Below are 27,162 nucleotides of genomic sequence, written 5' to 3'. Positions count from 1 at the left end.
CAAAAAGCAAAGTATGCGGCACTGTCTATCCAGAACCATATATTAAACATTTACAGATATGCTAACCATTAGAGGAGAGGAGAGAGTACAGGATAACCTTTGCAAAAGCCTGTTGTAGTTCAGGGAATATTCTGAGTCTGTAGTTTCTTGCGAGGCGAACTAGACATAGTCCATAGCCTTCTGTGGATCTGTGAAATGATGCTCTTCTCCACCGGGCATTGTGATTCTGAATGTAGCGGGATGTCTGAAGCTGAACCGGGCACCCGCGATGTTCTGCAGAGTCTTCCTCAAGTCGTTGAAAGCCACCCTTCTCTTCGCCTCACCCGCGGTCAGATCTCCAAAGATGTGTATTGCCTTATCGTTGTACCAGAGATTTCCTTTCTCTCGGGCCAGGCGGAGGATCTGCTCTTTAACATTAAAGAAGTGGACCCTCATAATGAATGGTCTGGGTGGTTGCCCAGGCTTCGGCTTAACTTTGGCTAATCGATGAGCTCGGTCAATAAGTGGTAGCACTTCAAGATTCAACAGGTCTTTTAGGAAATTGGAGATAAATGCTGTCGGAGTTTTGCCCTCTTCTCCTCGACCTGTTCTCTAGGTCTTCACATTTATTTTGAAGTGCACGAATCTCCCCTTTTAGAGCACTGAAGGTAGCTTCCACCTCGGCCACGCTATTGCTCGTCTTCGTGGCAGAGTCCCTAACAGCGGCTAGTCTTTCCTCTTGGAGATTTATGGTCTGCTGCAGGGCTCCTGTAGTTGTACTCAGCTCTGACTTGACAGCTGCGATATCAACTTGGAGTATTATAAGATAATTATGGAATAGGTGCAGGTTCTGAGTGAAGCGGCAGATGCCAGTGTACGCAATCATTTATTCCAAGTTATTCTTTACAGGAATCAACAATACAATGAACAAACTCTATAAATGAGGGTTGACAAGATAACTGTGTTAATGTCCATTAAAAGAAAAGTCTCTATTTCTTAAAAGAAAAAGTTTTAACAGATTGTCAGAATGGAACAGTTGCGTCACATGGGGTCCAGAGGAGGAGGCTTGTAGCGGTGTCCAGCGGTGCAGCGAATAAACTCTGCCGCTGCGATTGTGACGCATCATAACACATTTTCCGGCGCTGTCTCGAACTAGGTGTCTTTCACCTCGCCTTCCCCTCTCTGCCATGTTTCCCGATCTCCACGTGTTCTGTGTAGACGCTTCTCTCGCCACTCTTCTTCTACGCCCTTTTTTGTTCTCTTTCCGGTTCAAACCCCCCATTCCTCTGCTGTCAATTGGTTCCTAATGAGGACAAGGGCAGAACCTCCAGGTGCAGTGCATTCATCATTCTGTGGTGTGTCCACAGGCAGTGACATTTGTAAAACATGCAATAAAAACTTAAAACACACTAGTGAAGAAGGAGAGGAAACCATGCAAAAACTCTTAAAAATATACAATAATAATCAATACACCCAGTCCTACTGCCATGTGACATTAACAGCAGCCTCGATTGAGTTACAGATTTACCGCTTTCAAAGACTGTATTATATCTCTGAGCATGGTCGCTAGCATGAATGTTTTGGCTAGCAGAGGCAGAAGCTCCCTGCAATGTTTTGGCCTTAAGCTTGCCGGTACCTGACATTCTCAGGACTGAAAACTTATGCATCTTCATTTTTATTTATCTATCTTTTCATATTTGCACTAAAATGTCTCCTGGTTTTTGATGTACTGTTGTCGTTGTTATCTGTGATGGCCTTGAGTGCTTGAAACACGCTTTTTAAAAAAATGCAGTATTATCATTATAATTGCTATCATTATTATTATTATTATTATTATTATTGTGCATTAGGTGTATTTAAAGCTTTTATTTTACATTTCTCCTTTATTATAACAGTGACAACTAAGAGAGGGGGTGAAATGCAGCAACCTGGGCCACAGCAGTAAGGAATCCACACTCTGGTAGGGTTCTGTCCTTTTCATGAAGAATCAAAGCAGCACAAGTTTCTGGGTTGGTTGTCAAAATATTTTATGCTGTGAGTATTTTTGTGACTTTGCTTTTTTAATATTTCAGGGAGACAACAGTCCCACACAGAAAAATCTTCAAAAATGGGGAATGCACCATCAGAAAGTAACATGGGCGACCGCCTGAGGTGCTGCAAGTGTAACAAAGTCCTGCCTCCATGTAAATCCTTCGATGATTTTGACAAAAGTACTGTTCGTGGATATGTGTATGTTTACAATGGAGGTGAATACTACAGACCTGTTGGCCAAGACAACATGTATGAGTGTAACTACTGCTTTGATAAGGCAATCAGGGAGAAGGAGAAGGAGAAGGAGAGGGAGAGGGAGAGGGAGAGGGAGAGGGAGAAGGAGAGGGAGAAGGAGAAGGAGAAGGAGAAGGAGAGGAGAAGAGGAGAAGAACTGAATCAAAGACTAAAAGAATCACAACATCGAGCCAAGCAGCAGCTTGAGAAACTGAGCAGCAACGTTTCAGAAGAACTTGAGTCCAGGACGAGATGTTCTGATCACACATCTGGATGAGTTTGAGGTGAACTATGAACCGGACAGTGACACTGATGAACTTCTACAAATCCTCTCTGTGAGATGCAGCATCCCAGTTCCAGATCTCAGTCTGAGTCGGCTGACGGCTGATCAGCTGGGGAACATCCTGTCAGTCCTGGACAAACTTCTGTTTGATGAATGGATCAGCGCTCGTCCATCGCTCGGCACTCTGCAGCACACTCAGGTGTTCATCACAGAGCTGTGTCGTCTGTCTGTGGAGATATCTCAGGGAGTTTCCCTCCAGAACATCTCTGATCATGTGCAGTCCCTGGTGGACTCCATCAGCCAATCAGCAGATGATGTGACTGAGAGTTTCCTGCTGACTCAAGCTCTGTACCTGAACCTGATGCACCTGTTCACTGAATACGGCAGCAGTGATACTGACGCAGTCGTAATCGCCAAGCACTGGGCAGAAGACGAGCTCTCAGCAGAACAACTCTTTCTTGTGGACTTCCTGGGCACCCTCACGTCATCGCTGCAGAGTACAGTTGGAAGAGCCACTGTGTTCATTTTACAGATGGAGATCCAGTGCTTAAAGCTTCTCTTATCCACACTCACACATCTCAATGAAACCCACTCAGGATCCACTGAAATGATCCTCAGACTGGTGCAGACCAGCCAGTGGACCCCGACGGAGGCAGTGACTCTGCTCAAATCTCTGTCACAGAAACATGCAGCGGCTGTTTCAATAACTGAAGTTCTGACGTTGGTGCAACTGTATGACTTATCACCAGACTGGACGGATGAGTCCGGACTCTCTCTCGTTCAGGCTCTGGACTCTGCTGGTCCTGAGAGATTCCATCAGGATCTCAAGGAGACTCTCAGGAGGAAAGATGAGAGCAGTCTGGCTGCAGATCTGACAGATTTAAAAATGTCATGTGACTTCAATGATTCTGTGATTGATGTGATCAGAAACATTACCACTGGGATCCTGCAACACTCAGAAAATGCACCAAAAGATGCACCATTAATGAACGAGTCCTTTAAATGTGAAACCTTAAAGGCAGAAAACTTACTGAACTCTCTGTCTCGGCTCTGCAAAGCTGTTTCTGACACGAAAGGCTGGAGGCCCACAGTGAAGCAGATGCTGCGCTGGTGTGTGTTGGTGCTGACTCAGAAGAGTGAAGCGCCTCAGTTGGTCGGGGTGGAAGACGACCCGTGTGTCACAGCCATGTTAGCTGCTTCACAAGTCAGCATGGGAAACAAACTGGACATTGTGCTGAGCTCTGACGTTCAGTCGGAGGAGTGGACTCAAGAGTGGTCCGACTTCTACAAACACCTTGGAATTTCTTTCAACACAACATGAAGACAACTGCTGCATCGTACAGAGACGTCTATGAAGCAGACATTGTGTACGGTACCATGGACGACTTTCTGTCTGATTACTTTCAACACGGCGTCGAGGTGATGGAAACAGGAAACCCTCAGCTCAGTCGTGGATTCATCATTACAAGACAAAGTCTCAGTGCTTCAAATGATCTGGAACTTTCACGGCTCAAAGACAATGACTCCCTGGTGTCTGCTGCAGAGGTCCTGCAAAGCCTCATGGGTAAGTTTCACAGTGAAGATATGAAACTGAGACGCAGGTTTATTGAGGCTCTTTTTCAGGTGCTCCATACCAACTTAAACAAAGACACAAACACGGACAATCAAATCGTCACCATCTCAAAGAAGATCGCTGGACAGACTTTGTCTTCCTCTGAGGTCTTCATCCTGACCTTTGTTGAGACTCTCCTCAGAGTGGTGACAGAAGAAACAGACAGTGAAGAAAACAGCACATGTCCTGCAGGAAAATGGTGTTTAGAGGTTTTATTTGTCTGTGTGGAGAAATTCCAAGTATCAAAAGAAGAAACCAAAGAACTCTTCCAGATGGTTTCAAATCTCATAGAACAAAGACTTTGGTCCCCAGTCGAGGCCTTAAACCTCCTCGGAGCTTTAACTGACCACCATCATGATGAAGGCTGTGTTTCCATCAGGAAGATTTTACATCTGATGGCAACATATCAGGTTTCTTCCACGTGGACAGATGAGAACAACCAATCTCTACTTAAGCTCTTACATTCATCTGCAGCTGAGAATCTGATCCAACATTTAGAGAAGAGCCTCTGTGATGAGAAGTCAAAAAGCATTGAGACTCTGTTTGATGAAATCTGTCAGATGAAAGAGATCGATGAACAAACACTGAATAAATCATACAGTGTGGTGACTCATGTAACAAACCTGATTGAAACAGACGAAATTAAAAAGCACACAGATGTACAGCGAGCGAGGAGACTGAGTCACAGCAGAGACACAGAAGACCTCCAGGAGTTGCTGGCAGTCTTGTGTAATGCTGTACACCTGCAGAGGGCTGGAGGGAAATGGTGGCCCAGAGCCACTCAGATGATCAGCTGGTGCCTCTTGGCCTTGTCCGACACGGGGAAGCTCCTGGAGATGGGCACTGGAGAAGGGAAGTCTTGTGTTATAGCGATGTTCGCAGCGCTGCGAGTGCTCAGAGGTGGGAAGGTAGATGTGGTGTCCAGCTCTTCTGTGTTATGTCAAAGAGATGCAGAAGAATGGAACAACTTCTACAGGTTCTTTGGAATAACAGCTGACACAAACACAAATAAAACCAAGATGAAGATAGAAAAATTTGCTACCAGAAGGACGTGGTCTATGGGACCATTGAAGCCTTCGCTGCAGATCACCTTCGGCAGGTATTTGAGATGAAGGATGTGAGGCCTGATCGCAGCTATCAGTGCATCATAGTCGATGAGGTGGACTCCCTGCTGCTGGATCAGGGAGTGCAGCTGACCTACCTGTCCAGCCCCATGGTCTCCATGCAGCACCTCAACATTATTCTGGCCATGATCTGGAGCCACGTCAGCCAGTATGGCTTCCTGTCTACAGGACAGCAGATATTTGTCAGAGGTCCTCCTGCTTCTTTCTTCAAGGCCATTTTTGACTCAATGAACACAGAAGGAACTGAAATTAATAGTCCAATGGATATTTTAAGTATCGCTGAAAAATCCAACATTGTGCCAAAAGGATTTACAGAAGATTTCTACAAAAGTGAAAAAGATGAACTTCTCAGGAAGCTGAGCACTGTCAGTCAGGATGCTATGATAGATTTTTTCACAGCACTTGAGGACTATGTTCCTTATGGTTTCACTGTTTACACCTTAGATGGCGATGGATCGCTCTGTCTTCGAAAGTGTAGCCGGTACAAAGAGCAGGACACACCAGAACTAACATTCCTTGTCTTGGAGGAAGGCCGGTGTTGTCCTCTCTATGATTCAGAGGAAACCGTCATCAAGCCCATTGCACAGTTAATCTCAGAGAGGATTCAGTACAGCCCATGTCCAAACAGTGAAGGCAAAATCAGCATCCCTGAATTCCTGAAGAACCTGGTGGAGATGAAAGTGTCAGTGTGGGTTCAGAGCGCCTTCCTGGCTTTACAACTGAGGGAGGGACAGGAATATGTTGTAGAAAAAGATCGTGTCTGTCCGGTGGATTTCAGATCCACTGGTATTGTTGAACTGAACAAGAAGTGGGGAGATGGTCTGCAGCAGTTTGTTGAGATTAAACACCAAATCAAACTGAGCACAATATCAACAGTGACAAACTACATTTCTAACATCTCCCTGTTTAAAAAGTACAACGGGAAAATATACGGAACTACAGGAACACTTGGGAGCAGAACAGACATCCTCTTTTTGCAGGAGCTATATCCAGATCTGTCAGCCTGCAAGATGCCAACATTCAACAGGAAGAAGTTATTTGAGGTCAAAGGTTCTCTGAAGACTTCAGCTGAAGAGTGGAAATCTGAAATAAGACGAGCAGTTTTGACTCAGATTTCTCCAAATCCATACAGAGGTGGGAGAGCAGCCCTGGTGATCTGTGAAACTATCAACAAAGCCAACAAGATCTATGAAGAGCTGAAGAGCAGCAACCAAGGAGAAATCACTCTCTACTGCCGCAGTGACACAGACAGTTTGTGTAAAATAGATAGAGAACTGCTTCCTGGTGATGTCATTGTTGCCACAAACCTCGCCGGGCGAGGCACCGACATAAAAGTGTCCAAAGAAGTGAACAATAATGGAGGATTATTTGTGGTCCTCTCCTTCCTTTCTGAGAACACAAGAGTGGAGCTCCAGGCTTTTGGTCGAACTGCACGTAAAGGTAAACCTGGATCTGCTCAGATAATCATGTCGACTGATCACCTGCAGCCGGCCTTCAGGACGGTGACTTCTCTGGAGGAAGCCAAGAGCACCAGGGACAGACTTTCAGCAGAAAAGATAAATCACATGAAGAACGATGTCACTGAGTTAAAACTGAGAGAGGACCTGTTTTCAGAGTACCTCAAAACTCTCCAAGACATTCATAAGAACACAGATGAAGATGAAAAAAGAGCTGTTGTTGCCGTCATGAATGAGTTCTGGGGGATTTGGTTGCAAACTAAATCAGAAGAAATTGAACAGTTGAAGAGAAACGAGTTGCAAACAAGTTTAAAAGCTGAGTTGTCTTCAGCAAAAAGTCAGTCTCAGAGTCAGACTTCACCGTGTTCCAGCATTTATCACTACATCAAGTTTGGAAATATCGCACTGAGTGACAAACAATGGAACACCAGCATCAGGCTGTTTGAAAGAGCCATGGAACAAGATGAAAGCTGGGCAGCCATAGCTTTTTACAATCATGCATACTGCATTATACAGCAGCAGAGTGCAGATTACCTAGCTAAGGCCAGAGACGATCTAATGAAGGCAAAAGAGTCTCTGAAGTATCTCAGTGAGGAGTGCATGATCTGTCTGCAGTTGGTAAAAATGTCCTCTGCTAACTTGACCAACAGTGACGCGAGCAGCCTCGAGAAACAGTTAACAAACAAGTGCACCATGTTGAGTTACTTCGACAAAAACATCAGTGAGGCCATCAAAAAGCTGGATGAAATCAAAGAAGGAGGGAAGGACGCAGTGGCCAAAAAATCACCTATTTGCTCCCTGGTGAAAAGTGCGGACAAAGATCTCCAAGTGGAAGCCGACAACCTCTACAGCCAAGGTCTGAAATATGTGTTTTCCGTGGAAGTAGAACCTTGTTTCCCATGGGGAGCTCTGGTAGAGTTCCTTCTAGGAGTTTTACAGGTTGTTGTAGGAGCAGTGCTCATTACAGTTACATTCGGTACATTTGCTAATTTCGGCTTGGGACTTATTGCTGAAGGAATAACAGACTGCATCTCTGGCATAGAGTCTATGGTGAAAGGAGAATTCAGCTGGAAATCATGGGCTATTAATAAAGCCATTTCCATCGGTCTAGCTCTTGTTGGTTTTGGAGTTGGAAAGCTGATTGCAAAGGGCTTCAAAGCTTGTAAGACAGCGATTAAGGGATTCGGCAAACAGCTAAAGTCAATGCCAAAGTTTCTTTCCAGCCAGACTAAAGAGGGTTTGAGTGTTGTAGCAAAGACAAATATGAACAATGCAGGAATACTGGTTGCTAAAAAAATGGTAGAGGAAACCATTATGTATGGAATTGGGAAGGTAGAAGATATGATACTGAATGAAATACTCAACAGCATCAAAGATCAGGTGAAGGAGATGATTGTTAAAAATGTGAAATCCAACATGGAAACAAAGCCCTTGGCTGCATCAGTAGACTTAATTATCTTCTCACATCTCGAGGATAAAAAGCAACTTAGTGATCTCCTGAAGGACGAGAACAGGAGGAATGATCTGTTGGCTACCTTCAGACAGTTAATCAATGCTGCAGTTCAACCATTCTATGCAGACCTCAGCTGGCAGAACAAACTTCACTCAACTATCTACACAGTGATTGACAGCGCTAAAGCAAAGGCCTCAGGAAAAGCAGAAAAAATTCTGAACGTCATCAAATTTGCCCACATGGCGGCACTGGCAGGAGAGGCGGTCTTTGCAGTGAACAGCCTCTCCAGCAAGTTTTTCTCAAACCTTAAAGACCAGCTGGATATATTTACAAGACAATCAGGTTTTTCAGAAGAAGAGAAGGTGAATGAGCTGTCTGATTCTGATTCAGAGATGCTGAAAGAATTCAAGCAGGATTTAATCGACACCATCAGTGCTTCATTGGCTGATGCTGTGGTAGAAGTGTTCCACCAGAAGATCTCAAGTCACATGGTGTCTCTTGTTCAAGGCAAAATAAATGGCTTCTTTCGCTGTCATGTTAGAACTGATTTAAACAGTGGTAGAACAGAGGAACTACTCAGAGCTGGACAGAACAACAGATACATCGCACACATGCCAGTAGACAAGAATCCTCGTCAGGACCTCTCGGTCAAAGCCGTTCAACACTCACAGTCACATGCTGAGGACATCATAAACTCCGGGACTCCAGGCACCATTCTTGATATCAGAGTCCTGTCAGAAGCCACTGGCACTAATGTTGTCATCCTAACAGAGGATAGCAAAGGTCGACTTATCAAAATGCAGGAGCTGAGCCCAGGAACCAAACCCTCCAGTCAAACTGTGACACTGATCTACCGACCAAAGAGTGACCAATACCCAGACGGACATTATGATGTGCAAATCAATAACCAGACAGTGAGCATAGTCAGCGAACATGGGGACTGCCTGTTTCATGCTTGGGCACGAGGCACAAGACCAGAAGCCAGTGAAAGAGAGGTCGCTTCAGAAGCACAACGTCTCCGATCTTTGGAGAATAAAACACTCCTCACACATCCCGGCCAATGGGAGCCTTTCGTGAAGCGCAAAGTGTGGACTGACTCAATAAGAGGAGGAGACTGGTTCATGTCAAAGGGAGCTGCAAACAAGCCTCTGACAGAAGCCGAAGAGAAAGAAATACTGAAGAAACTTGTTGGACAAATACAACTCTACAAAGACAAAGCAAATCAAGGAATTGGACATGTGATCCATGCAGATCATCAGCCACCAGTGAAGTCTATAGTACTAGCTGGAAAATTGAACCAGAATAGCAGATTAGCAAAAGCCTTTCTTGAGGTGGCAACAAATTCATCTCCTCTGAATGACAAACTGATTGATAAAGTAAGAGAGAGTCATGGCCCTAACCTTCCAACTGTTTATGTGCCAGCTCAAATACATATGGAGTTTCCCAGTACCAGATCACCAGCCTACAGGGAACTCTTAGCTGAATCCATAAGCAACAATGATGTTGAGGCCACCTTCAAACTGATGATCATTGGTTCAATGCCCAGATTCAGGTTGAATAGCAACAACAACTTCAATAACTTTCAGCACGACACGATGAGTAAAACCAGGCTCGCTAGATTTGAAGCCAGTTTTCAGCAACACAGTATAAATATGGTGGAGTGGTGGTCCAACCGGCTTCAAGACAAGGGAGTCATGACAGAAACCCAGTTAGACAACATCAGAGAATGGACAAAGAAGAGCGGCTACAATGATCAAAACGATCGCTACAGGAACAAAGTCTCTGATCTCCTGTAAAGAAAAGGTAACATCACATTTAATACTCAATTAAAGAACTTACATACATTAATATATGAGTCCATCCAGTTGTTTGTCCTGTGTACAAGTTCTAGTCACACCTGCAGGTTTGGCAGGAAACACAAACAGTCTCTGACATCAGAGTCATGAGGAAACAAAGGATCTCCCACCTTGTAAAACAGATAAATGAAGCATTTGTGTCTTTGGTTGAGTTGATCCAGCCAAGACTCCCCCACTCCCATCATACCAAAGGGAAACTAGGGGATGAGCTAATTAATCTCATTAGTCTCATTAATCTCTAGTGTCCTCTTCTTGCTGGTTGGGCACCTTCAGCTTTACCAATTTAACGGTTTTCCCCGACATCATTTAAAAGATGTGATTGGTGAATTCTCTGCACTGTCCAAACTCCTGAATGTTCGTTGCTGCAAGGGAGTTGTTTTACCCTCTTCCTCCTGACTCTGTGGAGAGTTTATTTTATTTACATTTACTGAGAAGCAGGCTACACACTAAGAGACACTTCTACACGGTAAATGGTACGTTACTGTGAACAGCTGACCCGAGTGGATTTGTGTTTTCTTCACAGACCGGAGAAAATGACTGGTGAACAACTACATGTAAACCATGGAGATCATCCCAGAGAGACCTGGCTGATCATCAGGATCACTTCTGCTCATGGTTTAATTCAAAATAATTTTATTCACTATCCAGAGACTCATTACAGACAAACTCAAAACTGCTTGTCCTGTTTCTAAAGTTTATTCCACTTTACAGTCCTTTGACCTCCATAATGTAAATAAAACAAAGCAGACTTTAAACAACTTAACTGCTAACATGCCTGATATTTTGCACCTCTGCGATTGGCCACATTTGGCTGTGGGTGATAAACATCATCAATGAAATGTGAAGCAGATCTTCTCTTATTTCTGACTGATGGATCGACAGAAGGGGGTTGATGGAGCAGCACAGTGTAATGTTAATCCTCTCAAGTTTATAGTTATAATAATAATTGACCCAAAAGGCCTGGACATTAACTTCCTGAGCCATCTTTCCTTTGAACAAGTTAATTTATCTTTTTCTTGTTGAGGCTCAAAAGTCACTGGTTTGGGTGAAAACAGGGCTGCAATGGCTTGTGAGGGAAATTCTGTAATGTCCCTTTATTATTTTACATGTTGTTGTTGTTGTTGCATGTGAAGCATAACAAATATGACCAACATTAATGTGTGCGCAGGGTGAAAACTAATGTTTGTGGGCCTCCTGCATGGCTTCTGTCTTGTGAGTTCTATGGTTGCAGAGTGTATAGAGGGCTGTAAATACACGGACATGATCCCAGTTCTGGGCCCGTATTCACAAAGACTGTTATCTTAACGTCAGGAGTACTCCTAAATCGGACTAAAAGTTTTTATGTAGGAGTCGTTGAGACCTACTTTTAGTTATGAAAACTTTGAACTCCTAAACTAGAAGTAACTCTCTGTTGCTATTGATGACGTCACTTTATAAGGACGCACTTAGAAGCAGCGACAACGGTGATTGGTTGTTGACAGACAGGGCAGCCCATTGAAAAGTCATCTAGGCTACGCAATGCATGAAGGGAAAATGACAAAGCCTATGAAAAGATATTGGATAAAGAAATGTATTTATGAGGAGAATTAAGAGCCACCCCCCCAAACAAAAACACTTTGGCCAAATACAAATTAGAAGATTGCGATGAAAAATGTGAATTGTCAATAAAAGCTGCATCAAACTCTCCATTAAAATTCAGGAATCGTGTGTATATTGTAACGTGCGTCAAAGACAATTTGTGTATCACTGGAATGCAACTTTTTCCGATTGACAAAGACGTCTTCATCCTGAGAAGGTGCAATTATTTTGATATGCGTCCCATCAATGGCACAGATCACACCGGGTATATCTGCAATTTCCATGAATTTGGCTTTGATTCTTTGTTGTTGGCGATTGTCTTAAGTAAACCGGATAAACTGACAGATTATATGAGGTCTACAGAGCGCGTTGATGGTTTGGTAGATAGAGCGGCTTACTGATGGCTGAGATATCCCAAAATTATCCACGTTGCAGAGGTGCATTTCCCCGTAGCCAAATACATTTACGCCAGAGTTACATTTTAACTCTGGCGTTACTGGATTGTTTCGGAACGTTATTGTGTCCCTCACCAACTCAACCACAACTTCAATCCCTTCACAGTCCATCCAACATCGTTTTAATAATTCCCTGTCATTTACTGTCTCCAGAACATTCGGCTGTGACCAGGTCTTAGCGAGTTAGGAGTCCTCTGGACTACTTCTAAGGTCTCCCAGACTTAGCTGCTACTTTTAGGCTTAAAATGTTTTGTGAATAACTCTTATTTTCAAAAATTAGGAGTCCTAAATTTACGACTGACACGCCCATTATTTTTAGGAGTTGCTCCTAAATTCTCCTGTTAGAAGCTACTTTAGCCTTAAGACTCTTTGTGAATACAGGCCCCCTGGGGAAATGTGTTCTGATAATAGTTGATGCATGACACAAAATTATTGTATGTACATGTATGTTTCATTAATGTTAACCTGAGGTGGAGATGGAGTTATTCTAACTGAGCTCACATGTAATCTTGTGACTGCTACAACTGTGTGTGTTGTTCTCTGTTATTTTAAAGGATCATCATCATAATCATCTATGAGCTGCTGATCTGTGATTCTTGCTTGCAAGCAATAAAGAACTAGAAATATTGTGTTCTGTGTTTAAGAAATGTTCAGGTTCATGTGAGTTTTGAGCACATGTGATTTAAATGTGATCAAACTGCTACAGGTTGTTGTTCCGAGTGTCTGACCACATTACAGAAACATTCCTACAGACCTTTCTGTTAAACAATAAGATCCTTTACTTAAAAAGAAACAAGTTTGGTTATAGCAGAAGTTTCGCTCTGAGAATGTGAGAGCTGACTTTTAAAATAAAAACTCCTGTCTCCAACTCTGACTCACGTTTCCACCGCCGTCTTCCAGATCCCAGTCTGATCAAGCATATGTATGTGGACCCAAGATGTTTAATCAGATCGGGATCTGGGGAATTTGGAGGTCGGGTCACTTCACCTGTCAGTGGTTTGGATGTTGTGGCTGAGGCAGGCAGGTAGATATGTTTTGTGTGAGGTAAAATGCTCTCTGAATATGCAGGATCTTTGATTATTGATTTTTCATGATCAAGCACAGCGAACAGACAGACACTTTGCAGGAAGTCAGTTCAATAACAGGAAGTGGGGATTCGAGTACCACAGGAGACAGGTAATCAGGCAAGTTGTTCTTACCACCAAACCAGTGTTAACTTGTGCAGCGTTATGAGTTCACTTTCATTGCTTGAAGTGTCTAAAGTTGTATTATTATTCTTTTCCCCTGGCTGATGTTTGTAGGATAAAAATTCCGTTTGATTGTAAAACTAAAACACGACTCCAGTTTTATTATACAGGTGTCTTTTATTGTGAAAAACAGTTTTACAGTTAGGGTTACAAAGACCTAAAACACCGCGGCACAAAATAAACTTTGTAATGTTATAAACACTTCTAATCCATCACAGCTGCATGTGGGACTAAATACTGATTGTGTCTTATTCTGAAAAGTGTAATGGAGTAAAAAGTAACTTTCAGCTGATTACAGTTGTTTTAACTTAGCCTGATCTTTTGTTTCTGTGTTCAAATCTACATTCAGAAAACATTCAGCGGCCGTCAGTCGAATTTAGAACGACAGAAGCTTCCTGTCCTGTGTTTTCTGTATAGAGTGACTCTTTGTTGACATTTTGAAATGTCCCTTTAATGTTGATGTGTTGGATGTATGCAGAATCGTTGAGGACATTTTAAAGGCCATAATTCAACGTATGAAAATGTTTTAGATGACACAGAAATCTGTCCACAGCAAAGTAACCTTAAAAGCCTTGGTTTGTCAAATGGACTTTGGTGCAAGAACAAACTTGACGTATTCTCTTTTCAAGCCACGTTCTACTTTTACTAAAGTACATCTCAAACTTTTTACTCCATTACTTTTATCTTTAGTTACTTTACAAGTTAAGATTTTGACACAAAAGCACTGAAGAGTTTAAGAATCAGATGTTTTGTTCACTTTCAGCAGCAGCTCTGATTGGCTGTGGCTCATCTGATGACATCATCTGCAGATTCACGACACGTTCAGGTGAGACAACGTACTCTGGGTTTATAAGGAAAATTAATGTTTCTCAGGAGACGTCTGAAGGCACAAGCTGCTGTTTTAATAAACAGAATAAAGAAAATACATTTTAGAGCACAAACAGCTGAGAGACAAATCTCTCCTCTTCCACGTGTTTCAGTCTGACTGACGGCGTTCAAATGTCCCACACTCTGACCACACCACAAACGTCCCTCAGTTCTTTTTCTTCTTCTTGCTCTTTTTCTTCTGCAGCTCTTCTTCTTCCTCTGTAGTTTTTCTCTTTGGCTTCTCCTCCACTCGCTCCATGCTGTCCCACACCTCGTCTCCCTCCTCCTCCTCCTTCACCTCCTGCGCCCCGCCCTCCCCCGCTGGCTCCTCCAGGTCTCTGCTGGAGAACAGGAGGCAGTTCAGGCGGGACTTGAGGTAAACTTTGTGCTGCAGTTTGCGGTCCTCCAGGCTGTGGATGCGGAGGAAGCGGTCGAGGCCGCAGGACGCCACCACAGGCTGGGAGGGGTGACACTGCAGCCCCCGCACGCCCCCCACCAGCCCCTTCAGACAGCCGCGGACCAGACCCTTCCTCAGGTCCAGCAGGGCGATCTGGCCGTGGGTGTTTCCAACCACCACCGTGTCCCCACTGGCTGTCAGGGAGAGAGCGGTGAGCGGGTACTCACCATACTCCACCTCCAGGACGGGACGCCGCTGAGGGGATGACGGGTCGAATACGTGGACCTGATGAAGGAGGAGGAGAACCGTTAAAGCTGCAGGATGGTTTTTTTAACCACCAGATGGCAGAAACAAACATAACCGAGCACATCTGCTCAAAAACACACAGATTTTGAATGGAGTTTGGTGTCGGAACAATTTTCTACTTGTACTCAACCTCAGAGGGAAATATTGTACTTTTACACAGATTTAGTTACTAGTTACTTTACAAATTAAGACATACGAAGAGTTAATAAAATAATTCATCAGGTAAGCACTCATTACTGATGTTGTAACCTTTTAATCAAGTTATACAAAGTTAGTTAGTTCAATTAAAAAATATATACATAATGTTCAAATTAACTCATGAAACGTTTTGTGTGTAACTGAAGTTATCTGATGCTTATAAAGAGTGTTTTACTGCTGTTCTTCTCATCTCAGATGGAAATATTGAACTTTACATTAACTGGATGCAAACCGAATTAAAGAGTGTATTTCAAAGATCTTTTAGAGGATTAACATTTTATCGCGGAGGTGCAAATTCGCCAACAAGCCGAGTAAACACTTAAATTGACAGAATTTTGCATGGAGTTTGGTCTATGAAGTCAGAATCTCTCAGGTTAAAAGCTTTTTTTCTCCACGTTTAGCTCCACAGTGCGAACACACCTGATGGTAACCTGTGCAGGTGACCACTTTGTCGGTGCCCGGGATGAAGGCCATGTCTCTGACCCAATGCGGCCGCCGTAGATCGAGCCAGTCGTCCCGCAGGTTTTTCGCGGTGAACACGGGCTTCTCCGGACTCTCCAGGTCCCAGATCTTCAGCCCGTTCTCCTTCCCTCCGGTGGCGACTTTGTGCGGGTGTACCGGACTCTGCCGCATCCTGCACACGTTCTTCCCCGCGCTCAGCTCCGTCACGGGCTCGCTGCTGTCCTCCTTCCACACCCGCAGCGTCCCGCACTCCACGCAGCTGACCAGCGCGGAGCCGCGGAGCACCGCCAGCCCAGTGAAGCAGCCGTCTGCCGGGTCTCCGCAGCGGCGGGTCTCGGTGAAGGATCCCTTCTCGGTGCTGAAGGTCTTCACGGTTCCGTCCACGGAGCCGACCAGCAGCTCGCTCTCCGCCGGGTCCCCCCAGCACAGCGCCCGGACCTCCTGGTCGCGGCTCAGGTGGCTCGTGTTGCAGAAGTTGAAGGCTTGTTTCCGGGACAGACTGACCCCCTTCAGGATGCCGGTCTCCGAGCCGAGCCACACGGAGCACAGCCGGCTGGTGTCCCCCATCAGTCCGGGTCTAAATGGACCGAAACCTGGACAAAAACTGTATTTCAACGGCAGGAGGTCCTGGTTCAGACACACGCGTGTTTTCCTGTCACTCTGTCGCGCCTCAATGACATCACGAGAAAAAAAAACAAAAAAACTTTATGAACTACAGAAAACTCGGACCAATGTTTAAAAATACAACAACAGTAATGTCACAAAACAAAAAATACTGACGTCATTAATCTATTCACTAAAATCAAATAGCAAAAACAAAATGGTACAATATGAAATAATAAATAAATAAATAAAAACAATAGACTTCAAAAGTGAATAATCACAATTAAATGTTTATGACGACGATTAAATTAGAAACAAATCAACGAAGATTCACATGTAATTATTATTTATTCATTTCAACTGTGATTGTTGTGACACCGTATGTTCGTGTTCATAAAGTTTATTTAAAGAAACTAAGGCGTCATTGCCAGGCGACCGCACGTGTGCGCATGCGTATATGATGTATGATACACCATTTTGGATCTCAGGGCTACTGTAGCTAGCTGTTGCTGTTAGCTTTCACAGTGCGTCGTTACTTTAATCGGGTTTATTTTCCCGCTTTATTATTAAAGTAGAACAAACAGAGACGTGTCCTGTATTCGGTTCTGATCCGGAATCTATCTTCGTCTGAGAAATGGACGGAGAAGAGGACGACTTCATGTCCGGGAACCATTCCGGTACAAACTGCTGCTCTGCTTTGTTTCCTATCTAACAAGCTAGCTGACGAGCTAGCTGACAAGCTAACACCACTATGTCTGCGCCCACACGGGGTGAAACAGACTGTAACACTCCTCATGGTCTCTGTGTAACAACAGTAGATGAGTCTCTTTGTTAATTCAACAGATTCAGGATCGCTCTGTTAGATTAACCGGGAAAACAGGACCGCTAATCATTAGCCGGCTAGCAGATGTAGCAGCTAGCTGAAGTCAGGATGTGTTGCCAATGTTTTACAGTTTCTCCAGATGTTCTGCTTTAAAGCTGAAGTTTAACGAATGTGAGTTGATGCCGATTTATGAAAATCGTTTGACAGAGTCACAAAACGTTCCTGTCAAACCAACTTGTGCTCTCAAAACGTTAAATGTAAAGATTCAACTGGAAGTGACATTATGACGCTGTCGGATTAAAGAGCAAACCGCCAGATTCAATCTGTTTGTTTTCACTTCATATTAAATTCACCGACCACGTACAGTTTATTTATAAACATTAAAATGCTCGAGTTTTGCATGGAGTTTGGTGTGCAGATTGTGGGGTTAAACATCACGAAACGAGTCTGTCTTCAGATTTAACAAAGTTCAGGTTGCATATGAAACCTTTGTTGGGTTAAACGGTTTTCTACTGGCTGTTATTTACACATTAACCTTAAAATGCATGATTTTTGAATGGAGTTTGGTGTGCACTGTAGATGTTCCTGAATCTTTCTATTAAGTGGAGTTCCCTCTGAAAGCACCACAGTGCAGGTGAGCCTGTCGGTGAGTTGTGCAGTAGACCAGCTTGTCTCGATGAAAACCAGGTCAGACCCTTTTCTGCTGGTCTCTTCCGTCCTGTTGGTTTGTAGGAGGCAGGGAGTTAGAGACATGGCAGTAACACTCCTCTCACCCACGCCATATTAAAAGTCAGACTGAAGCGACTCTACACATGTTTCCAGCTGTTGTCTCTCTGCAGGTTCTTTGTGTTTAACGTGTCAGAACTCTTTGTGTTAACTGCAGTGTGTTTCTGACCTGTTGTGTGTCCTGCAGATGACGGAGGCGGCACTCCAGTCCTGGATGAACACCACGAGTCAGACGGCGACGAGGTCAGGAGCGACAGACATCAGTCCGAGGTCAGACTCCTGACACATGTAGCGGAGGAAAACCCAGAATACAGCAGAATGTTATCATATAAGAAACCTGGAGGTCAAAGAGAGAAACACCTGAGGACAAACATGAGTCAGGCTCCATGTGGTTCACTGTGATGTAACTGACATGTGTGGTCTCAGCAGCAGTCTGTTTCCAACCACTGAACCAGTAACACAACATCACCAGACTCCATTAACAAATGTAGTGATTTTAAGAGTTGTTGAGTTAAAACAAACTTAATAACGTAGTTAGAACCGGGTCTCCTCAGAGTCTCAGATGTTTTGACCTGCAGCTGTTTGTCTCCACAGGATGAGGGCAGCAACGATGAAGACGCCCCCAACGCCATGGAGACCAGCGCCGCAGCCAGCGGCTCCGACCATGAGGATCATCGAGGGGGGGGCAGCGACTCGGAGGGCGAGGCCCCGCAACGTCGCCATGACGACGACAAAAGTGACTCAGAGGCGGAGGCTCCTCGGCCCGCCGACAGTGACGACGACTCCTCTCCTATCAAACGCAGGATGAGCGGATCAGACAACGAGGAAGAGGAGTCGTCACCCGTCAAACACAGAGCTTCAGATAATGAGGAGGGGGGAGGGTCGTCTCCTCCCAAACGGAGGAGGAGCAGCTCGGACGTGGAGGAGGAGAAGCCCAAAGCGGCCGCAGACAGCGACTCGGAAAATGAGGGCGCCAAACCGGCAGCGTCTCCTGACCGGCGGTCCAACGCCGACAGTGACTCTGACACAGAGACACCTGCCAGACGCAAGGCAGCACAGATAGACTCTGAGGAGGAGGAGAAGCAGGAGGAGGCTCAGGGAGGAGGAGAGGGGGGAGGAGGAGGGGGAGGAGGAGGGGGGAAGTGGAAGGCTGTGATGCACTCTGACAGTGAGGACGAAGAGGAGGGGGGGAGGAGGAGAAAGGCTGCAACAGCAAGTGATGGAGAGCAGCAGGAGGGGGAGGAGCAGAAGGACGGCAGCGATGATGAAGACGAGAAGCCAGGTACTGATCCGAGAGCAGCTTCCTGTGACGACGTCTGAGGTAGCAGCTGATTTGTGTGAAACGGTGGAATGCTCCTTTATCAGTTTGTCTTTATGTTGCAGTGAAGAGGAAGAAGGCCATCCTGTCTGACAGCGAGGACGAGGACGAGGAGAAGGCAGACAAACCAGGTGAGGTCATCACTAGCGCTGTGAATCATGGGTAAATAAATGAGAGATGTTAAAGATAAAACTGAAGTCAAACCAGTGAACACGGTCAGTCAGGATCCCAGTCAGAGTTTCAGAGTTGGAACCATGAAGTTCTCTTGTGTCCTCGGTCTGGTCAGCGGTGAAGAGGAGTCGGGCGGTGTCAGACGATGAGAACTCGGACAGCGACGGAGCGCCCGGCGGGCCCGATAAGAGCCTGGCAGCCAAACTGAGAGAGCTCGGCTCGGACAGCGGCAGCGACGACGACGACAGGACCAAGGCGGCGGCGGGGAAGAAGGACGAGAAGGCGCTGTTCGGCAGCGACAGCGACTCTGGAGACGGAGACCAGGAGGAAGAGTGAGTGCTGGATCACAGACGCCTGCTGTGGACTTAAAGACACCTGAGCATCATGTGACCTCTGACCTCTGTGTTTGTTCCAGGAAAATGATCGCAGACATCTTTGGAGAGTCCGGAGACGAGGAGGAGGAGGAGTTCACGGTGAGTACCACAGTGAGTGAGTTTGCGCCGCAGCTTCACCTGCTCACACCGTCTCCTCCACCTGCAGGGCTTCAACCAGGAGGACCTGGAGGACAAGAAGGAGTCCAAGAAGGAGACGCAGGAGCAGATGGAGGAGTCCGACTCTGATGAAGGAGTGGACCGCAGCGGCCAAGAGTGAGCAGCACCGTCCGATTGTTAACCAACAACAGATTTAAACAGAACTTAGAAATAATAAGAGAATAACTGTGTGTGTGTGTGTGTGTGTTCAGTACCAGCATGATGTCGGACTTCGACATCATGCTTGCGAAGAGAAAAGCCATGAACAGCAAGAGGAGGCGTCACCGTGACGGCGGGACGTTCATCAGCGACGCCGACGACGTGGTCAGCGCCATGATCGCCAAGATGATTGAGGCAGCTGAGGTCCGCCTTTCAAAACAAAAGCCCGTCTGAGTGATCCAGTTCTGTGTTCTGTGATACCGACTGTGTGTTTTGTCCAACAGGAGGATAGAACTCTGAACAGTCAGAAGAAACCGGCGCTGAAGAAACTCACCCTGCTGCCACAAGTCGTCATGCACCTGAAGAAGTAGGACACACACACACACACACACACACACACACACACACACACACACACACTCACTGTCAATTAAACCATTGTGTTTCAGAACTTTTGATTCAGCAGCTCTTAGTTTTATTCTCTCTGGACTCTGAAGGTTTTAATAGACAGATTTGACGATGAATAATTTACTTACTGATCTATAGAACATTTAATTCATCAAACATGGAGACACCAGATGTTTTGTGTCAGCTGGTTTATGGAGTCTGACTGTCAAACCTTTGACTCTAAACAGCAACATGAAACAAGAAGTGTTGGCTTCATCTAAAGTTCAAACTTCTGCTGTCGAGATATTTGATTATTTATGAGATCGTGTTTAGTTAACGTGTGAACATAAAATCTCAGAATACAAAACACAGCTGTTAGTTTAGCCACGCTAGAAGCAAAACTTTTAAAATGGATTTCTAAAGTATAACAACAAGCCCGACGAAGGCGAGGTGAGAGGAGGCGAGGTGAGAGGAGGGGAGAGGAGGCGAGGTGAGAGGAGGCGAGGTGAGAGGAGGTGATCACTAACATGATGTTGGTACCTCAGACAGGACCTGAAGGAGACGTTCATTGACAGCGGCGTGATGGCGGCCATCAAAGAGTGGATCAGCCCGCTGCCGGACAAATCACTGCCTGCTCTGAGGATCAGGGAGGAGCTGCTCAGGATCCTGCAGGAGGTGAGTCAGCTGTGAGAGTGTGTGTTCAGTGTGTGGGCAGTGTGTGTGTGGGCAGTGTGTGTGTGTGGGCAGTGTGTGTCTTCAGTGTGTGTGTGTGTGTTCAGTGTGTGTGTGTGTGTGTGTGTGTGGGCAGTGTGTGTGTGTAGTGTGTGACGTTGTGTGTTCTCCTGCAGCTGCCCAGTGTGAGTCAGGAGACTCTGAAGCACAGCGGTATCGGCCGGGCCGTCATGTTCCTCTACAAACACCCCAAAGAGTCTCGGAACAACAAAGACCTCGCTCTCAAGCTCATCAGTAAGACATCTCTGTTCGTCCTCTGATGCTGAACATCGTCCAGAATCGTCTGCAGAGTTCTCATGTGTGTCTCGTTGCAGACGAGTGGTCGCGGCCCATCTTCGGCCTCACGTCCAACTACAAGGGGATGACGAGGGAGGAGCGCCAGCAGAGAGACCTGGACCAGCAGATGCCTCAGAGACGACGACTCAGGTACAGACGTGACTCTGCTGTCAGTGTCAGTGAGACTGTCATATTGATTTACTCACTGATCTGTCCGAGCGTAGGAACACGGACGTTGTGCGGTTGAGGGAACGTAGTCCCAAAGAAAACAACGTGCAGCTGCAGCGTCATCGTGAACTTCAGGTTTCTACGTTGACATTTATCAGACCGACAGTAATTCATTCTCACACTGAAGGTGGCGGCTGCCATGAACAGTAGGAGCAGTTTGTGGTTCAGTATGTTGCCCAATGACACTTAATCATGCAGACCAGGGGAATCGAACCAACGACCTTCTGATAACAAGACGCTGGCTCTACCTCTGAGCCACAGCCACTAACCTACTTTACTATTTTATTTATATCTTTTATCTTTTTCTCGTGTTTCTATTTTGCACGGATTATCTGGAACAAACACAATTTCCACCTGGGGATTAATGAAGTATTCTGATTCTGGTGTTAGAGGAGAGTTTAAGGCTCCTCCCTCTTTACGGGCCTCACATGCGTGAGACAGGAAGTGGCGAGCTCGATGATGGCGTGTTGAAGCTGCGTCACTACGACGACGTGAACATGACGGAACATTCAGGATTTTAAATAATGAAATATATCCACAGACAAAATGTAATTATTTTATTTATTATTGTAAATGATATTTATTTTGGTGGGTTTGGCGGCTGCAGCTGCTCTCTGAAGCCTCCAGAGTTCTTCAGTGGAAACTGATCGTTGTCACTAATCATGAATCACAACATGATCTTTCCTCTGTGCAGCGCTAACACTCGCTAACTGCTCCATCTCATCACTTTATAACTGCAGCTGTCACTTCTGTTGTTGTGTTCATTCTCTCGTCACACATTGTTTCTCTGAAGCTCCACCTTCACTTTTGTTTCATTCCTCTTCATCCATCCTCCTCCTCCTCCTCCTCCAGTCAGCCTCAGAAGGTGGAGAGGGCGGAGGAACCTGACGTCTTCTCTCCACCAATCAGGTTGAGTCTCAGTATTGCATGGTCACCGTGAGTCGTGCCTGTATCCTGAGTGCGTCCTCTCTAACACGACGACACTCACTGGTGTGTTCAGAGTTAACATGTACGCGCTCGGCTCTAATTGGCTCGTGGTTTGGTGCACGAGTCGGATGGATGTTCCCTCAGTTCCCGGTCGGTAACAGAAGCTGAGGATCTGCTGAGGTGTCGGGTGTTTCTGAGTGCTGACTAACTGCTGTGAGGTGGAGAATGCTAATGTTAGCATGGAGGCTCAGCTGGTGGAGTCAGACTGTGGACCAGCTGACTGTGGACCAGCTGACTGTGGACCAGCTGACTATGGACCAGCTGACTGTGGACCAGCTGCTCAGTCCAAACTCAGATTTGTGAAGTCTGCTTGTTTCCCTCCAACATGTTGATCCATGTTGATAAAAGTGTCTCTCGTCACTTCTCTCTGTAGTTCTGGAGGTCAGACGCCTCGCAGAGACCTGGAGAAGCAGCTGACCGGAGAGGAGAAGTAAGTTCAGACCCGCTGTGATCCCACACACACACACACACACACACACACACACACACACACACACACACACACACACGCAGCAGCAGCACCAGACTCCCTTAACAAATGTGTCAGTTTAGTGAGTTGTTGAGTTGGAGACACTTTATAAACTCTGTGAAACTCTGTCTCTGACTCATTCTGCATTATTTGGACCTTCTTGTTCATTCAGCAAATGTTCTACATGAACTTCTTTCTGTCTTTGAGTAGAAACATGGAGTCTGTTTGTCACAGATTCCACTGTAATCAGATTACTTTTACTAAACACCATTTCCTCCCTGCAGAGCTCTGCGACCCGGTGACCCCGGTTTCTGCGCCCGAGCTCGGGTGCCGATGCCCTCCAACAAAGACTACGTGGTCCGACCCAAGTGGAACGTAGAGATGGAGTCCAACAGGGTGAGTACCTGCAGACTGTCACCTGTAATCTCACCTGTAATCTCACCTGTAATCTCACCTGTAATCTCACCTGTATACACGAACGCAAGCTCACAGGTCAGAGCTGCAGGCTCGTGTCCGAGGTTCTGACGGGTTCTGACAGGTCCACATGTGTAAAAATAAACAGTTCATATCCTTCTGTAGTTGAATAAATGTAGAAACAGTGTTTCCTCTGCAGGCGGGCCGCCACTCCTAAATGAATGTAGAGGATGTAGCGAGTGCTGAGGTAATCTAGATAACTATCTTGCTCAGTATCTACTTGGAGTAGTTGTAATCAGATGTGATGGAAGTGTAAATTATCTAACGTTAATGTTTTATGTAATCGTATAAGACAAGTAACATTAGACAGGGAGGAGCAGTGGAACAAAGTGAAGGAGAGCAAAGTGATGCTGCAGGAGAGAGAGATGAGAGTAGAGGAGAAGAACCTAAAGGGAAGCACAGGCCATCAGGCTGGGACCCTGAATGGGTTGAAAATAATAGCCGGTTCCACTCATGGCTCTACCACACTGATGATGGTGAGTGATGATGAACCTTTTTTTTGCATAATATACATGTAAATATTTCTGTTAAATAAATAAACAATAAAATAATAAAAGCCATTTTCCATGCCAGCCATTCAATAAAAAGGGGGATTATGCTGAGCATAAAAGTAAAATCTGCAGTCATGTGTCATTTGTTTACGCCGCCACGGCTCCCCGGAGACTCCGCCCCCGCTGCTGAAGGAAACCTGGAGGAAACACTGACATAAAAACCTGCAATTAACAAAACGGATCAATTCACTTTGTTTCATTTAAGATTTAATTAAAAAGGTTTCAGTTAATTTTACTGTTGACATGATGAGTTCTGTGAACACATTGAGCAGCAGCTGTTATTATTATTATTATTATTATTATTATTATTATTATTATTATTATTATTATCATCATCATCATCAGAATGTGTCTGTAATGACACCATGACACCACAGGGGGGCAGACACATGGAGAGGTGAGTGATGTGTTCACTGACATCAGTCACCTCCAGTTGTAGTCTGGCTCTGGTGTGATAGGCTGCCTGACAGCAGGAAGTGCAGTCATTAGCTGCGCTGTGATTGGTCCTCTGTAGAGCTATAAGAAAGGCCTCAGCCGGCTGGAGAAGCACAAGCGTCGCTTCGCTGAGCAGATGAAAATGAAGCGTCCGCAGGGAGCGGTGAAGATCAGCATCGAGGGGAACAGAATGCCCCTGTAGCTCCTGAACCGGCCTGCAGGGGGCAGTAAGTCCTGCTGCATGGTGTGACCCGGTCCGACTGTGTGAGCTGCACCGGTTCCCCCGAAGACGCTCCGCTCTGTAGAACCAAAACTCAGAGCGGAACGTCTGTCTGTAGAGAACCATCTCTGTGTGAAGCCTCTGACTCACCTGTGACCTCTGACTCACCTGTGACCTCTGACTCACCTGTGACCTCTGACCCACCTGTGACCTCTGACTCACCTGTGACCTCTGACCCACCTGTGACCTCTGACTCACCTGTGACCTCTGACTCACCTGTGACCTCTGACTCACCTGTGACCTCTGACCCACCTGTGACCTCTACAGTCGGGTCTAGAACTCTGAGACCAGAACTCTGAGACCATAACTCTGAGACCAGAACTCTGAGACCAGAACTCTGGATTCTTTCATCACATATAATATCAGTTAACAGTCCAGGAGCAAATAGACTTTTCCCATCAGCGCTGTCAGATCCGGGTCGTCTCGTGTCCTCAGCTGTTGCTGAAGACGCTTCAGGACGCTCGTCCTCTGACAGAACCGCTGGTTGGACTCTTGTATGTCGTTGCTTCACTGAGTTCTGACTGACTCTTGGATTAGAACGGTTTGACTGCGGTCACTTCGTGAATCCTCAGACTTCCCGACTTCACTGAACTTTGTGATATGTTGGGCTTGATGTGATTAATGCACTCAGAACTGTGTAATCAGCTGCACAGCTCTCTGCAGAGCTCGAAGGGTTCACGCTGGTCTGACTTGATGGATTAACTCTCTACATTTTTATTGGTGGTCGTGTTGCTCGATCGTTCACCAGCACAGATCAATTAATGGCTGAGTGTTTTGGAGGTCTGTGATTGGCTGCCTGTGGCCTCTGAGGGTTTGAGCTTCTTGCATGAGTCTGAAGTGATGAAACACTTCAGTTTGGATTGAACTGTTGGTTTCACATCTCTGCAGTTACGTAACGTTTGTGGTCTCAGAGATGCTGTCGGTGTTTCATCAGCCTGGTAGCCTCCTTCATGTGTGACCCGATGTTCTGTTTGTCCCTGCAGGGTCCGTTAAAGAAGGGGATGTCCCGCGTGGATAAACAGATGCGTAGAATTGCTGACATCCGCCGCCTGACGAAGCCGGGTCACGCTGTTAAAATCAGTGTGGAAGGAAACCGGATGCCGCTCTGATTTTAACCTCCATAGGATTTATTCACTTTATTATTGTTTTTTTTCTTTTTAATGTGTTGCTCCTGAACAATCCCACGTTTCTCCTCCCTCCTCAGGTCCAGATCTGCCTTACTGAAGGGCTGAGGTCACAGACTGAAGTCAGAATGTAAATATCTGCAGTAAACTGTCTGAAGTTACAGCAGCTCACAGCCAATCACAGCACAGCATCAGCTCTGTTGTTCACATTAGCTCCAAACCGACTGGATCCTCAGGTTTGACTCATCTTAGCACTTTGTTTGTCACCATGATTGCGTCAGTTAGCAGTCACTTTACTCGGTGGTAAGGCTAATGCTAAATGTCAATAATGTTAGCTAATGCTAATGTTAACTCGTGTTGTGATTTACCTGCGAGCTGCTAACGCTACAGTCGGCTGTCAGCTGGTCAGTATAGTGACTGTAGCCGTCAGCTGTGTGTTTTAAAGGTGTATTCCTCGTGAATCGGTCTTAACGAGCTCGATGAATTGTTGCTCTTCATCCTGTTGGTTTGGACAGAAACCCGATCTGAAGATCGTTCTGGTGACATTTGAGTTTTTTTCCAACAAGTTTTAAGTTTTTCAGAACCTCCTTATCATGTTTCAGAACAAACTCCTCCTCACGCCATCTTTGTTTAATGTGAAGGTGTTTTGCTAACAGGCCAGCCAGACCTCCTCCTCCTCCTCCTCCTCCTCAGTCCATTTTGTCCCCTCTCTGCTCCCGTAGCGGCTGTACAGAAGTCTGTAAACTGTCTGCAGGCCTGATTGTGTGAATCAGCCCGTCCGTCTGCACTGTTCTGGATCAGATGATACTTTTCTTAATAAAGATTCAACAGAAAACATGAACGAGTGGAAAGTTTCAATATCAATGTTTTTATTTTCACTTTTTAATGATCTTGTAGCAGAAATGCTAACGCAGAAACATCTGCTGACTGTTTAACATTCAAACAATCTTCTGCTTTTTTAGTTGTTTAAGAAAATAAGCTGAACATGATGAAAATTAACACTCCACTAATATTCCTGTTTCATAACGAACGTGACGTGTTTGTTACTTCAGAGAATGGAAGTTGGCTCCGCCGGTGCTGCTGGAGCCATTTTGTGTCAAAACAATCTCTGAACTGCTGATTGGTTCATTTAAATGTTTCCATGACGACGCACCGAGCCAAACATAAACAGGAAGTGACGCAAACTGACAGTTCGAAACTTACATCGTACTTTTCTCAGAATTCTGATTCATGTTTGCTCAGAGGAACGAAGGCAGCCGGCAGCGCCCGACTGGAAACACGAGGTCGTCCAGCGACCGACGACATCAGTGATCCTCGGAGTTTCACAGGATTCTGACTAAACTCTGAATC

At 45.6% G+C, this 27,162-nt stretch overlaps 3 protein-coding genes across 6 annotated transcripts in view; 2 read left to right on the top strand and 1 right to left on the bottom strand.

Annotated features, from left to right (window-relative positions):
• Nucleotides 1–12,230, top strand: part of LOC115596432 (uncharacterized) — a 30,708-nt gene extending 18,478 nt beyond the window's left edge. The window contains exons 3-5 of one of the 2 annotated variants that reach the window (XR_003986899.1): nucleotides 1,875–1,939; nucleotides 2,052–2,162; nucleotides 10,553–12,230. Coding sequence is in view for 1 of the 2 variants with exons in the window: in XM_030441524.1 (XP_030297384.1) it covers nucleotides 6,730–9,969 (3,240 nt within the window). In the remaining variant the exon portion in view is untranslated. Of the gene's footprint in view, nucleotides 1–1,874; nucleotides 1,940–2,051; nucleotides 2,163–6,531; nucleotides 9,977–10,552 lie in introns of those variants that run through there. The other variant, XM_030441524.1, reaches the window with a different exon arrangement.
• A 1,176-nt stretch (nucleotides 12,231–13,406) lies between these two features.
• On the bottom strand, nucleotides 13,407–16,229 carry wdr74 (WD repeat domain 74). The gene is made up of 2 exons (XM_030408725.1): nucleotides 15,498–16,229; nucleotides 13,407–14,858 (listed from the first exon to the last, which is right to left on the bottom strand). The coding sequence occupies exons 1-2, from the start codon at nucleotides 16,104–16,106 to the stop codon at nucleotides 14,343–14,345; spliced, it is 1,125 nt and encodes a 374-aa protein (XP_030264585.1). The 5' UTR covers nucleotides 16,107–16,229; the 3' UTR covers nucleotides 13,407–14,342.
• A 359-nt stretch (nucleotides 16,230–16,588) lies between these two features.
• iws1 (interacts with SUPT6H, CTD assembly factor 1) lies at nucleotides 16,589–26,653 on the top strand. 3 transcript variants are annotated; one of them, XM_030403246.1, is made up of 17 exons: nucleotides 16,589–16,819; nucleotides 17,879–17,961; nucleotides 18,286–18,973; nucleotides 19,075–19,140; nucleotides 19,296–19,512; nucleotides 19,596–19,653; nucleotides 19,721–19,827; nucleotides 19,923–20,073; nucleotides 20,154–20,236; nucleotides 20,802–20,931; nucleotides 21,105–21,222; nucleotides 21,303–21,414; nucleotides 22,345–22,401; nucleotides 22,853–22,909; nucleotides 23,233–23,344; nucleotides 24,488–24,635; nucleotides 25,672–25,765. In XM_030403246.1, the coding sequence occupies exons 1-16, from the start codon at nucleotides 16,777–16,779 to the stop codon at nucleotides 24,608–24,610; spliced, it is 2,205 nt and encodes a 734-aa protein (XP_030259106.1). In that variant the 5' UTR covers nucleotides 16,589–16,776; the 3' UTR covers nucleotides 24,611–24,635; nucleotides 25,672–25,765. The 3 variants fall into 3 exon arrangements, with proteins under 3 accessions (XP_030259106.1, XP_030259098.1, XP_030259114.1); XM_030403238.1 differs by lacking the exon at nucleotides 24,488–24,635 and having other exon boundaries at nucleotides 16,590–16,819; nucleotides 25,672–26,653; XM_030403254.1 differs by lacking the exons at nucleotides 22,345–22,401; nucleotides 24,488–24,635 and having other exon boundaries at nucleotides 16,590–16,819; nucleotides 25,672–26,653.
• Nucleotides 26,654–27,162: the final 509 nt, after the last annotated feature.

The sequence above is a fragment of the Sparus aurata genome, chromosome 2 (genome assembly GCF_900880675.1).
Source record: "Sparus aurata chromosome 2, fSpaAur1.1, whole genome shotgun sequence".
NCBI lineage: Eukaryota > Metazoa > Chordata > Actinopteri > Spariformes > Sparidae > Sparus > Sparus aurata.
Note: the sequence above shows the minus strand (reverse complement) of the source record. Positions and strands in the feature narration are given on the sequence as shown.

Excerpts from the sequence above, each read along its gene's own strand:
- wdr74 (XM_030408725.1), bottom strand. The coding sequence starts at position 16,106 with ATGGGGGACACCAGCCGGCTGTGCTCCGTGTGGCTCGGCTCGGAGACC. Across the intron at positions 14,859-15,497 it reads CCTGCACAGGTTACCATCAG|GTCCACGTATTCGACCCGTC; the intron begins GTGTGTTCGCAC and ends CTCCTTCATCAG.
- iws1 (XM_030403238.1), top strand. The coding sequence starts at position 16,777 with ATGGACGGAGAAGAGGACGACTTCATGTCCGGGAACCATTCCG. Across the intron at positions 20,074-20,153 it reads AGATGATTGAGGCAGCTGAG|GAGGATAGAACTCTGAACAG; the intron begins GTCCGCCTTTCA and ends TTTGTCCAACAG. Across the intron at positions 21,223-21,302 it reads CCTCGCTCTCAAGCTCATCA|ACGAGTGGTCGCGGCCCATC; the intron begins GTAAGACATCTC and ends GTCTCGTTGCAG.